The sequence below is a fragment of the Saccopteryx bilineata genome, chromosome 4 (assembly GCF_036850765.1).
Source record: "Saccopteryx bilineata isolate mSacBil1 chromosome 4, mSacBil1_pri_phased_curated, whole genome shotgun sequence".
Taxonomy (NCBI): Eukaryota; Metazoa; Chordata; class Mammalia; order Chiroptera; family Emballonuridae; genus Saccopteryx; species Saccopteryx bilineata.
This window is the reverse complement of record NC_089493.1, coordinates 291,386,317-291,400,431: the sequence shown is the minus strand read 5'-3', so window position 1 is coordinate 291,400,431 and position 14,115 is coordinate 291,386,317. Positions and strand designations below refer to the sequence as shown.

Here is a 14,115-nt window from a genome sequence, read left to right as displayed (position 1 = left end):
GCCCCACTCATATTTCAGGCTGAGACCTACTCTTAATTTAGAGCTCTCTTTCCTCCTTATGCCAACTTGTATTATGAATTTACCTTTGCCACCCAGCTTAGTGTATCCCAAGGTTCTCTTTACCAGGCCACAGTCACAGAGCTCCAGGGAAAAGCAACCTGGTCTCAGCTCTCCAGGCAGAGGAGAACAGAAGCTCCATATCCACGCATGCTGCAAATGGTTTTTTCCAGTCTGCCTGAATCATTACCAGCTAGAAGCAGCGGTCATTGGGACTTGGACATGAGCTGCAAAGTATAGAATGATGACAACAATTCCAGTGCCATGCGGACTTTTCCTGTGGGGAACTTTCCTGGACTCCTGCTCCCTGTGGCGGCTCCTAACAGACTGAACTGTGGTTGGGTTGCATTTTTCGGGGATTTGGCATGGTGATGGGGCCAACTTGGACTTGGGGAACATGTTAAGGACACTACTCATTTATGGATTCTTGCGGTATTGGCCAAGAGTTTGCTTAAAGGCTGTTAATCACTGTAAAAAAAAATAGAGGACTGGATAAAGAAGACGGGGCACATATACACCATGGTATATTATTCAGCTAGGAGAAAGGGTGACATTGGATCACTTATAGCGGAATGGTGGAGTCTTGGTAGCATTGTGCGGGGTGAAATGGGTGAATCAGAAAAAAACAGGAACTGCAGGATTCCATACATTGGTGGGACATAAAAGCGAGACTAAGAGGCATGAACAGGAGTGTGCTGGCTATGGGGGGTGGGGGGAGGGAAGGAGGGAGAGGGAAGGGGGAGGGGTACAGAGAGAACTGGATGGAGGGTGGCGGAGGACAATCTCTCTTTGGGTGATGGGTATGCAACAGAACTAAATAACAAGATAACCTGGAAATGTTTTCTTTGAATGTATGTACCCTGATTTATTGATGTCACCCCATTAAAATAAAAATTTATTTATAAAAAAAAAAAAAAAAAAGTATAGTGTCCCTGAGACACCCGAGAGTCCGCCCCTGCGCAGGTTAAAAGCTTGGCCAATAAATTTTCCATCTAAATTCCTAAAAAAAAAAAAAAAAAAAAAAAAAAAAAAATTATTTTTAAAGGTAAATTGAAAAATTTTTTTTTTAGATTTTATTGATTTTAGAGAGGGGGGAGAGAGAAAAAGGGAGGGAGGAGGAATAAGAAGCATCAACTCATAGTTGCTTCTCATATGTGCCTCGACCAGGCAAGCCTAGGGTTTTGAACCAGTGACTTCAGTGCTCCAGGTCAATGCTTTATCTACTGCACCACAACAAGTCAGGCTTATCCCTATTTTATTTTATTTTTTTAAGTGAGAGGAGAAGTGATAGACTCCTGCATGCACCCTGACCAGGATCCACCTGGCAACCCCTCATCTGGGGCCAATGCTCGAATCAAGTGAGCAATTTTTAGCACCAGAAACTGACATGCTGGGACCCATCACGCCATCCTCAGCACCCAAGGCCAATGCTCGAACCCATTGAGCCACTGGCTGCAGGGGGGGAAGAGTGAGAGGAAGACACAGAGTGGGAGAGAAGCAGATGGTTGCTTCTCATATGTCTGAGGGGTAATCAAATCTGGGACATCCATACATGGGGCCGATGCTCTATCCACTGAGCCAACTGGCCAGGGCCTGGCTTACCCCTATTTTAATGATGAAGCAACTGATTCTCAGCTGAAGTGACCACCCAAGGTCACATGACTGGTAAATGGCAGTGCTGGGAAGTGACTCTGGCCTTGCTCCATCTATAAAACAGCAGGTCTAGGGAAGAGGTGGCCCTGAGTGGGCTCCACAGAGGGCGGGCCCTGCCCCGGCCCCGCCCCTGCCCCTGTTTGACAGGAGAGGCAGGCCAGGGCCACGGTCCACAGGTTCCTGCAACCCACGCAGGTGAGGAAGGGGAGGCCGCAGCAGGGCGGGACGGTACTCACTTGCACTCGGCCTCTGCGTCGGCTTTAGCGGTGGTGTAGAGGCCGCGCAGCTTTGTCCGGTAGTAGGGAGAGACTACAGAGTAAGCACAGGGAGAGAGAGGTGTGGGCGAGGGGCGGCTGCCAGTTTGGGGCGCTGCGTCCTGTACACCGGAATCAGACCCTGGGAGGCACAGAGAAGCCGTGGACCACGGTATGAGCTTTACTGGCTCCGAAGTGCTCTCCGAGGCACTTGAACCCCATGTCCTGTGAGTTCACCTTTTTACATGGTACAAATACCATCACTACATTTCTCACCTTTGCCATAGCATGATACACACAGAGACTATTTCTCAGCACGTGGGAAAACAGAAAACTCTCAAAGCTGCTCAAGCTGGAGACAAGGCTGGGACCCCCGGGGCACCCTGGGAGGGAAGCTCTCTCCAGACAACACCAGCTAACCCCGGTGCTCGTGTGCTCTGGGGCGGTTCCCCACATGCAGCCTCCTTTCACTGACTTTCCCAGCCCTACAGTTGGGGACTTTCGGGTTCCTTAGAGCTAGGCAATCTGTTATCTGCCTCCTAGGTCACCTCAGGTCACCCAGTCTAAGGGGAAAGTGTCCCCTGGCCTAAGAAGCAGCTCATTTTGGATGATGCAGATGCATGCACAGTCTCTCCTGAAGAGGGCAGCAGCGAGTGCCCGGGGCCCCCCAGCCAGCACTCACTCTTGTTCTCGGTCTGCATCCGCTCATGCGTCTTCTGGATGTTCACCAGGTTGTGCTCGCTCCGCGACCGCTCCTCCTGCAAGGGTGAGGCCAACAGGCTTCGAGGGCAGGCCCTCCTCCTGCTGTGGCTCCCTGCTCCCCAGGCCAGAGGGCCGAGTACGGCCCTCATTTTCCAGATCCAAAATCAGGACCAGTTCAAAAGGAGGTTTTACCCCTTGACTGATACAAAGCATTATACAAGGCATTGAAGTTAAATAACAACTTTTAGATTCTGACTCTCCATCAGAAAAGACAAATTGCTCTACAGAGTCAATATAGTCCCCATCAAAATTCCAGCTGACTTCTTTGTAGAAACTGACATGTTTTTTCTAAAATTCATATGCAGCCTGACCAGGTGGTGATCCAGTGGATGGAGTGTCGACCTGGGATGCTGAGGGCGCAGGTTCTAACCCTAAGGTCGCCAGCTTGAGCGTGGGGTTGCCGGCTTGAGCCTGGGATCATAGGCATGACCCCCAAGGTCACTGGCTTGAGCCCAAAGGTTGCTGGCTCCATTGGAGCCCCCAGGATCAAGGCATATACCAACTAAGGGGCTGCAACTATGAGTTGATGCTCTGATCCTTCTCTCTCTCCCCCGCCCCGCTCCAAAACGACAACAACAAAAACATACTGGCTCCTAACTCAGTTATACCAGATGCCCAAAAGGGTGAAGCCATCTTTTCCAAGACCCCCCCTGCTTTAAGAACCTGACACAGTCAAACGGGAGCCTGCAGTCCTGAGTGGCACCCGCTGAGAGACATTCTGGTTACATGGGATGATGATGAACCGGCCAACTGCTGGACTGAATGGAATTCTAGGAACGTGCCAGTATCTTCTTCTTTTTCAAAAAATGTTTGCCACTGATTTGGGAAGCAGGGGGAAGAGAAAGTGAAAGACATAAAAAGAGAGAGAAGCATCAACTTGCTGTTCCACTCAGCTGTGCCATCGTTCCATTGATTGCTTCCTGTACGCCTGCCCTGACTAGGACCCGGCCAGTGACCTTGGATTGGCGCCAGCAATCTTTGGGGTCAGGATGGTGACCTGGGGATGTCAATGAGCCCACGCTTAAGCCGACAACCTCAGCGTTCCGGGCCCACCACCGATCAGGTGGGCCTTCTTCTTTTTCAGCTTTAAATTTTTATTAGTAATCTACACTCAGAGCAGTTTTGGGTTTACAGAGAAACTGAACAGAAAACATAGAGAGTTCCCATACACTTGCTTTCCCTTACACCAGGGGTACCCAACCTTTTTTGGGCCACAGACCGGTTTGAAGTCAGAACATATTTTCACAGACCGGCCTTTAGAGTGGGAAGGATAAATGCACAAAATAAAATTATGCAACCGGCATAAAAACTGTGGTATTTTTAAATATAATTGTCAAACTTACGAGACAAGCGTCAAGAGTGAGTCTTAGATGGATGTAACAGAGGGAATCTGGTCATTTTTTAAAAATAAAACATCGTTCAGACTTAAATATAAATAAAACAGAAATAATGTAAGTTATTTATTCTTTCTCTGAAACCGGTACCAAATGGCCCACGGACCAGTACCAGTCCGCGGCCCAGGGGTTGGGGATCACTGCCTTACACAGTTTCACCTTATTAACACCTTCTATTAGTGTGGTACATTCATTACAATTATTAACCAATACTGATAATTATTAACTCAAGTCCACTGATCATATTAAGGTCCACTTTCTGTGTTGTACATTCCACAGATTTTTGACAACCGTATAATGTCAAATTACAGAATCATGCAGAATAGTTTCACTTCTCTGACAGTCTCCTACGCTCCCCCTGGCCCCTCCCCCTCCCTCCGAGGCCTTTTCCAGAATGTCTTTGCTGGAATCATCCAGTCCAGAAGCTCTCAGACTGGGTTCTCTCACTTAGGAATACGTGTGTCCGTATCTCCTGACTCTCAGTTTTCAGGTTACAGCCCACAAAGGCTATCGTTCAGGAAGGAATTTCCGGGAACTGCTCCATCGAGTGCACGACTCTGGGCTCTCGGCGGACTGATCTATAAGCTGATCTATACAGACTGTAACTGTGAACGTGGACGATGGCACACTGAGAGGCAGAATGAAATACGGCGCCGTGTGCCCCACGAGCCGCGCTGTGCTATGCACAAACACGTATCACCCTTGATTTTGTGAATGAAAAGCTATTAACAATAATAGGGGGAAAACGGGTTTTTGCTTGGATTAAAGCACTAGGCACTACCTGCCCCATGTCCCTGGGGAACAGCCCTACCCTGAGACAAGGAAGGCTCTGAAAGGCTGATTGATATATGCAGGTTAAATTACATCCAGATGGAACTACCACTCATCTAACCCTAGAAGGGAGCGCCCAGCATTTCCGCGTACAAAATGTGTATCCTAACTGCACCACGGCCATCGGTCACGATGGTGACAAGATGCAAGGCGGAGTGAGCAACCCTGGCCCACAGACAGAAGAGGGTGTGTGCGCTGTGGGACAAGCTAAACTCACTTTCGATAAGCAGCAGCATTCCAGGGGAAAAGATGTGTCAACAAAAGAAACCCAGACTGAAGGGAGCTCCCTTGCCAGAGGGAGGGGAGAGGAGGGGAGAGGTGGGAGTCAGCCCCAGAAAGATGATGACTCTTGAGTGAGGTGGTTCGGGCCAACGCAACAAGGAACGCTGGGTGAGTCCAGCACCCCTCTGCTGCTGAGAAAGAGACTGCACCCTGGCCCACAGGGCCTCCTGACTATTTTAATAAAGACGGAGGCTGAAGCCGGCACAGGGCAATGGCTCTCTGTACCATCTGCTCAGCCCCCAGGGGTTCAGCTATGGGGTGTTATGGACCTCCCAAGCTATGGAAGCCCCTTAGGGACACTCGTAAGTTATAGCGACGCACCATGACTACCCCTGACCCAAGAGCTGATCAAAATAAGACCGATCCTGAAGTACCGTTAGCAGAGATAGGACCTTACGCGGGGTCCCGCCCGTTTCCCCGCATGAGGGAGGTGGGCCCTGCTCTACAGCAGCGCACGATGGGAACTAGTCTCAGCATAAGCCTCTGAATTGACACAGGGTGACTGGCTTCATCCCCAGTGGACTTGGAACCCAGCAATAACTGAATTGTGGCCAACTGTAATAAAGCCTGCCCATAACAATATCTGGTAAGTGGGCAGGGCCAATTCTGATGGGAAGACATAACGAATAGCTCTGTAATTTTTACTGATTTGTTCTGTAATGAAACTGAATTTTACCATGACCATGCTTCAACACAGTGTCACATACTGGCATTGTTAAGATTCAACCACCTTACGAACATCTAAAGTGAAGCCACGAGTTGATGCTTCTCATTTCTCTCCTCCCTCTCTCTCTCTCTCAAAAAAAAAAAAAAAGGCAAACCAATCAAACAAAACCACAACAATCTACCTCACGTAAGGAAGTGAAAACACTGACACGGCTGGCCACTCGTCCCGGGAGACTGAGTCACAGAGTTCTCAGAGTGTATCTCATTCCCCACGTAGAAGACGCACCCTTTTCTCAAAAAATTTGGGGTCTACAACCTGGGTGCGTCTTAGACAGTGGTTGTAGATTGTTTACTTGTGTTTCCGCTTTTTCGCGCTTATTGTTGAAGACAGTGATTCGTCATCAGACACAGATGAGGACAAGCTAACGGATGGGAGTTTTGACAGTGATGAGGAATTGTATGAATTTTATGATGAATAAAACTTGAGTTCAATAACTTTATGTATTTTTTTCAAATTTCGGGCCCCCAAATTAAGGTGCGTCCTATACATGGGAGTGTCTTATACATGGGGAAATATGGTAAAACTTACGGAAAAGGAGTGAGCTGGGGAAGAACTGGATTTTTCTAACCATCGCTGATTTCCATGCTAAATACTTCTACACAAATTTATCATAATGTACAGAGAGTGGTAGATGAAGGGGGGAATGAGTCATCAGATCAGTTCAGTATGAAAATGTATATAACGGCTCTAAGTACAGACTAGTTATCTCAGGCCCCCCCCCCCACTGGTTTCTCCACACCAGGGCATGGCCACACTGATGTTCCTGCTGCACCGTGCTGTAAATTGCTAGGCTAAAAGTAGGTGCTCACATATGGCCGCTTTGCTTAGGTAAGAAGGCCTGAGTCAAGGTCCAAGGCTATGCAATTGAGACAAACTCAGCGGGCCTGGGTTTTCAGGCCCTGCATGCTCCAAAAAAGCTTTGACCCTTGTCCAACTTCTGAGAGATGATCTCTAAACCCTTGGCCTATTTTGCCTGATAAAGAGTATCCCTGTTTTCCCGGGCAAGGAGTGGAAGGAAATAGGAGTGACCGCTAGTGGGTACAAGGTACTTTTGTCAGGCAAGGAAATCTTCCGACATTGATCATGGTGAGGACTGTGCAACTCTCTGAACATACTAAAAACCGCCGTGCTATATACTTAAGTGGGTGACCTGTACGGTACATGAATTATATCTCAATACAGTTGTTATTAAACAAACAATCGTGCGATCCTACACATGATGGCTAGAGGAATGGTAGTCACACCCTCCTCCTGAACACAGCTCCCACCCCCCTCCGAGCTCAGCACCACAGCACACACCCTCCTCCAGGAATGGAGGCTGTTTACCTGAGTTTGTTTGATCAGCTGGTGGAGCTCTGTGAGAAGCTCTGCAATGCGAGAATCAGCAGACACGAGGGCCATGGTGTATGCGGCGCCTGGGTGAAGGGGGACAGAAGAGAATCTTGTTAGTTGCTCTTACGGTTACACTGTGTCCTCAAAAAAATATGCTAGAGTCCTAACCCCCGTACCTGTGAATGTGACCTTTGCAAATGTAATTACAATCAGTACACACTAGAGGAGGGGTGGGCTTTTAATCCAACAGGACTGGGTGTCCCTGTAAGAGGAGAAACACACACACACACACACACACACACACAGCGCCAGGTGGAGACACAGACATCGAGGGAAGACGCCACGTGACAGAGGCAGAGGCTAACCAAGGACGGCCGAGCACCGCCGGCCACGCTAGAAGCTGGGGGAGGAATGGAGCTGATTCTCCTTCTGAGCTCCTGAGAACGAGCCCACTCTTGATTCTGGAACCAAGCCAACACTTTTTAAATTCTTCTTCGTTTTTTTTTTTTTTTTAGATTTTACTTATTCATTTTCTTTTAGAGAGAAAAAGAGAGCGAGAAGGAAGAGAGGAGCAGGAAGCATCAATTTCCCAAACTCTCAAGGCAAACCCAGGGTTTCAAACTGGCAACCCCGGCATTCTGGGTCGATGCTTTATCCACTGCGCCACCACAGGCCAGGCGATTTCGGAATTCCAGAGCTGGCAGAGTACACTTCTGTTGTGTTAAGCCACCCCGTCTGTGATCGTGATCATTGGTTACAGCAGCCCTAGGACGCCATCAAAGCAGAAAGGAGCCCTGGAATTCTACCCCACTGCAATCAGTATGTTCGACCAAGTCAAAGAGTACTTGTTACATAACTTCCAGAGGAGCGCGCCCTAGCCCCAGCTCTGCTGGCAAATGCGTTATGCGTTCTGGTCTCCACTTAGAAACATCTGTAAAATGGGGATTCAGATAAGACACTTTCCCCGTCATAAAGTATTGTTACATTTTTGTTTTCCCCCTTGAAGGTGATTTACAATTTATTTCAAGAGTGTTAACCTAGATTCACAAACAACAGATCTTGCTCATGGTAAAGACAGGCCAGAGAAGAGGGGGCCTTGGGGACAGGTTCAGGGGGTCAGCCCAGGACCAGCTGTTGCTGCCTGCTGGGCCCCTGGCTGCAAGTCTCCTGTGAACATTCACATTCGAGTGTAGGAGATGCAGGCTTGTGGGGAAAGAAGGGGGGGAAGGGGAAGAGAAGGGCAGAGGGGAAGAGGAGAAAGGGAACGGTTCGGGCATGCTCCCAGGAGGGACAGTGACACACTGTTACTTTTTTACAATAGAGGGAAGAGAAATTAATTTCTAAAAAAATCTGACTTAAGGAAAGATAAATGTATTGATGAAAATAAAATGCAATAAAAGGTAATTAGAAAAAAAATAAAGACAATAAAAGGTAATACAAAGAGTAAGGTATAACAAGGTAAAAGTGGTCATATGCCTAAAAATAAAGTTAAGAAAAAAATTATTTTCAGGTGCTGAAAATTTGCACAATACCCTATCTTCTCAGAAAGGTTATCCAATTAATACATCCTCATACCCACAAAGATAAAATTTACACTACACAGAGTAATCACCATGTATTTAAATATTTACATCTTAAAATCTCTACTTCTGTTTGCTAAAAAGGTAATCTCAAACTACGAACAGAGGGGAACTTCCTCAACCAGGCAAAGGGCGTCCGTGACCGCCCACAGCCGACACCACACTTACTGACGACAGACTGAAAGCTTCCCCCAAGGTCAGGAACAAGCCACACTGGCTGGGAGGTTCTAGCTAGGGCAAATAGGCAACACACCGAGATGCAATAACCCAGACCTGAAGGGAAGTAGTACAACCATCTCCACCTGCAGACGCTAGGACCTTGTGGAAGAAAAGCCTAACTAACCCACACAGCCACTGAACAACTAGCGGAACTAACGCACAGGTAAGACTAGCGAGGCTGCAGGGCACAGGAAGAGGCTCCCAGCCCTCTCTCTCCTGGGCCCAGCGCCTCTGCTAGCCGTCTGCCTCACATCCGACAGTTCAGCAGTACTGCCCCGCTCCACTTCCTAGTAGGCGCCCCCTGCAATTTCTTATCTCCGGGCCCTGTGTTCAAGCGGTTCCCTTTGGATGTTCTTCCTACAACCAGTTCACCCCTAGTACTCTACCTGATTTAACTACTTACTCTCTTCGACCTGGTTTACTACCAAGTCACCTACTCCACTAATCCTCATGCGGGTTAAGTGACCTTTCTGTGTTCCCTCAATTCTCTGTGCCCCTCTCACTGTGCCTACCTAGTAAATCACATTAAGTTCCCTCTGTGTGTCCTTGTCTCCTCCCCTGGCGGTCCGGCCTCTGAGGGTAAGGATAACCTTATCTCCCGTACCTAGCACAGAGCAGGCGTGCTGTGCCCCCCATTCTTCCCTCTGCTCTCCCTCACTCCTCAGCCCGCCAGCCTGGTGCTCCCGCAGTCCCCAGTGATCGCCTGCCTGCTCCTGGAACTTCCTGCTGCGCTTACCACCTGCCCACAGGCCACTTCCCAAAGCTCTGCGCTTTGGGCTCCAGGCCTCCCATCTCCCCATATCTCTAAGCACCTGCTGGCCTTTCTGCAGCCCTCCTCCTCCAAGCCTGGGACGGTCACCCAGGGATCAAAACAATAAAACTGTTATTGAAGGTATTTATTTCCATATTGCTTCTTGACTGGCATCCTCACTTGCAATTTTCTTCACCCATGGACAGAATGAACATGACTACGGGCGCTTAGAATAAGCTGTTGCGCAGATAAACAGTAAACAAGAGTAAGGAATGTAAATGTGTAATGTCCACTTTGGACGGCTGCCCAGGTGCCCACCTTAGATGGAACCCTGATTACAAGTGCCATCTTAACAACTGGTTCACCAAACTAAAAAATTAGGTATCGGTTCTGCCGAATCGGTGCTAACTGCCTGAATCCCACCCCTGGCCCATCTCCATGATCAATCTCCATTCCAGTTCTATTGCTATTGCCTCAGAAACGTATCCCAAATACAGCGCCCTCTCTCCCACCACACCTGCCACTGAATTAGCTCAGGTTCTCATATTATCAGCGTCATCCCATCTCTGTCTCATTGTGATTGGACCCAAAGTCTGTATTTTTTTTGAGTAGATAATATAAGTACAGAGTAAAAAATATTCAAACAATTCAGGAAGAACAGTATGTCCTACCCCTAAAGGCAACCAGTATTGCTTCTGAGTATAAAAAAAGATACCAAAAGGTAGTTTATTATTTCATGCTTTTAATACTTAAGTAAGAACACTGGGTATTTATTTCCCAGTGATCTCACGATCTCACATGCACATACAAGGAAAACAGTGTCTTTTTTTTTTGTATTTTTCTGAAGTTAGAAGCCAGGAGTCAGTGACACACTCCTGCATGCGCCTGACCGAGATCCACCCGGCAAGCCCACTAGAGGGCGATGCTCTGCCCCTCTGGGGAGTTGCTCTGTTGCGGCTGGAGCCATTCTAGCGCCTGAGGTGGAGTCCTCAGCACCTGGGCCAACTTTGCTCCAGTGGAGCCTTGGCTTTGGGAGGGGAAGAGATAGAGAGAAAGTAGAGGGGGAAGGATAGAGAAGCAGAAGGGTGCTTCTCCTGTGTGCCCTGACTGGGAATCAAACCTGGGAATTCCACATGCCAGGCCGATGCTCTACTGCTGAGCCAACCGGCCAGGGCCAAAAGTGTGTAATTCTTAAGACCTTTTGTAAATGGTAGCTGCAGAGACACACACAAGTTTGAGGTTGAAATGTTCAGCCAATCAAAGTGAAGAAGCTGACCCAGGTGGTCTGGAGGGGAAGGCGGAGGTCACAGACCACACCAGGCAGGCCCTAACCCTGCAGCCACAACCGGCAGGCAGCAGCGGAAAAGAGGGCCCTGTTTCTGAAGGACGTGTCTAGGCCCTCCAACACGCAGCACCTCTACCATTTATCAGGCTCCCCACACAAATAAACAGTGACTTGCGACTTTTAAAATGCTTTCTTCTCACCTTGCTTCTATCCCATGTGAAGTGATTTTGAAGCGCTGAGATGAGTGACAAGACTCTGGAGGCTCACCTGGCCTACTGGGCAGTGCCCTGCCTCAGAGCACCACCTCATTTTAGGGTTTTACAACAAACCGCTGCTATCTCCAGATCCAGTTAGTTACGAACCTGGATTCTCTCAGAAAACACACTGTAAGGAGAAGCCAAGGTTTCTCAGGTTCTCTACTCTGAGAATGCCATGCCCACTGGGGCAAAGCCAGTACAAACGAGGTAGCGGGGACTGGAACCACACCTGACCCCAAACACACCCGACGGAAAGGCCACCAGCGCCCAGCTGGCTGGGAAGCTTCCAGCCCAAACCACCTAGTTGCAGAGGCCACGGCTCCCATTATTCTCGAACCCTGACCGGCTAGGCAATCCCTGCACGGTTCAGGCATTCGCGCTGGGCAAGGGTTGGCGCTCTACACTTTTTGGCTCCTAGCACTCTTCTTTCCTGTGACTTAGAAGGCCACACCATCTATTTCTACCCACACAGGGAACCACTATTGTGATATTTTTTACTACAGATTAGTTATGCCTGTTCTAGAACTTCATATAAATATAATCATGACATCCAGGTATCATCTGGGTTCTTTTGCTTAACATGTTTTTGAGGTTTACCTATGTTGTATGTCTCAGGAATTAGTTCCTTCCTACTGCCATTCTATTGTGTGAACAAAATCAGTAATAAAATTTAAAAGTCTTTATACTTCTCTGGTGACTAAGATGTTGAGTACTTTCTCACGTGCTTGTCTGGCTTCCTTTATGGCATATATGTTAAGTCTTGTGCCCATTTTTAAATTAGGTTGTCTTTTTATTATTGACTTTTAATAGTTATATATTCAGAGAATAAGTTTTTTGTTAGCATTCTATTGTGTGAACAAATTACCGTATTTCCCCACGTATAAGGCGCACCATTTCCTGAAAAATTTGGGGTCTAAAAACTGGGTGTGTCTTATACAATGGTTATGGCATTTCAAATGCCATAGATGGAACTGAGAACACGGCAATATATGAAGTCAATGATTGGTCATCAGGCACAGATGAGGACAAGCTAATGGATGGGAGTTTTGACAGTGATGAGTTGTATAAATTTTATGATAAATAAAACTTGAGTTCAATAACTTTATGAAGAAAAAATAACTTTATGTAATATACTATATTTTATATTTTCAAATTTCAGGCCCCCAAATTAGGGTGCGTCTTATATATGGGGAAATTAGATAGTTTCTTTAACCAGATCTTTTTTTTTTTTAATTTCATTTATTTATTTATTTATTTATTTTTTACAGAGACAGAGAGTGAGTCAGAGAGAGGGATAGACAGGGACAGACAGACAGGAACGGAGAGAGATGAGAAGCATCAATCATTAATTTTTCATTGCACGTTGCAACACCTTAGTTGTTCACTGATTGCTTTCTCATATGTGCCTTGACCATGGGCCTTCAGCAGACCGAGTAACCCCTTGCTGGAGCCAGCGACCTTGGGTTCAAGCTGGTGGGCTTTTGCTCAAACCAGATGAGCCCGCACTCAAACTGGTGACCTCGGGATCTTGAACCTGGGTCCTCTGCATCCCAATTCGATGCTCTATCCACTGCGCTACCGCCTGGTCAGGCTAACCAGATCTTTTAATGGTGCCTGGGCTCTTCCAGGTTTTGAGCTATTATATATAAAACTGCTCGGAGTAGTCCTATGCGATTCCTTTTTCAGGCTGTTCACTTCTCTTGACTAAATATTCAGGTCAGAGGTATATATTTAATTTTATAAGAAATTGAGTAGCTATACCATTTACCATCCCAAAAACAATGTATAGATTTCTAGTTGCTCTATATCCTTGCCAACATACAGTGTTGCCATTTTTATTTTATTTAAAGAATTTCAGCCATCCTAGCCAGTGTGAAGAAGTACTTCATTGTGGTTTTATTTTTCCTTCCTTGGCGCACCCTGGCCAGACAGCTCGGGTGGTTAGAGCCTTGTCCCGATCACAAATCCCCGGTGAGGTCACATACAAGAACAGATTGATGTTTCTGTCTCGCTCTCTCTCTCTCTCCCTTACTTGCTCTCTAAAATCAGTAATAAAATTTAAAAGTCTTTATACTTCTCTGGTGACTAAGTGTTGAGTACTTTCTCACGTGCTTGTCTGGCTTCCTTTATGGCATATATGTTAAGTCTTGTGCCCATTTTTAAATTAGGTTGTCTTTTTATTATTGACTTTTAATAGTTATATATTCAGAGAATAAGTTTTTTGTTAGATGTGAATTTTGAAAATTCTTACTCCTAGTCTGTGGCTTGCCTATTCATCTTAGTGGTGTCTTTTGATTAGCAGGGTTTTATTATTATCATTATTATTTTTATAATTTTCTTGAGAGACAGAGACAGGAAAGGAGAGGTAAGAACCATCAACTTGTACTTGTGTCACTTTTAGTGGTTCACTGATTGCTTCTCATGCGTGTCTTGACTGGAGGGCTCAAGCCAGTAACCTTGGGCTCAAACCAATTACCTTGGGCTTTAAACCAGCGATCTCTGGGCTCAAGCAGAATGACCTCATGCTCAAGCGGTGACCCTGGGGTTTTGTATCTGGATCCTCAGCATCCCAGGTCAATGCTCCAGCCACTGTGACACCACTGGGTCAAGCTGATTAGCAGAGTTTATTTTTATTATTTTAGGGGGAGATAGAGAGACAGACTCCCCTATGTGCCCTGATGGGATCCATCCGGCAACCCCAGTCTGGGGCCGATGCTCTGCCCATCTGGGG

General features: G+C 47.1%; 1 protein-coding gene across 4 annotated transcripts in view; it reads right to left on the bottom strand.

The window, feature by feature from the left end:
- SGF29 (SAGA complex associated factor 29) overlaps positions 1-14,115 on the bottom strand; it is a 30,310-nt gene that overhangs the window by 10,917 nt on the left and 5,278 nt on the right. For 2 of the 4 annotated variants that reach the window (XM_066275571.1, XM_066275568.1), the window contains exons 2-4: positions 7,287-7,375; positions 2,647-2,722; positions 1,947-2,106 (exon numbers count right to left, since the gene is read on the bottom strand). In XM_066275571.1, coding sequence (XP_066131668.1) covers positions 1,947-2,106; positions 2,647-2,722; positions 7,287-7,361 — 311 coding nt within the window. In that variant the 5' untranslated portion in view covers positions 7,362-7,375. Of the gene's footprint in view, positions 1-1,946; positions 2,107-2,646; positions 2,723-7,286; positions 7,376-7,468; positions 7,578-14,115 lie in introns of those variants that run through there. The other 2 variants (XM_066275572.1, XM_066275569.1) reach the window with 2 other exon arrangements.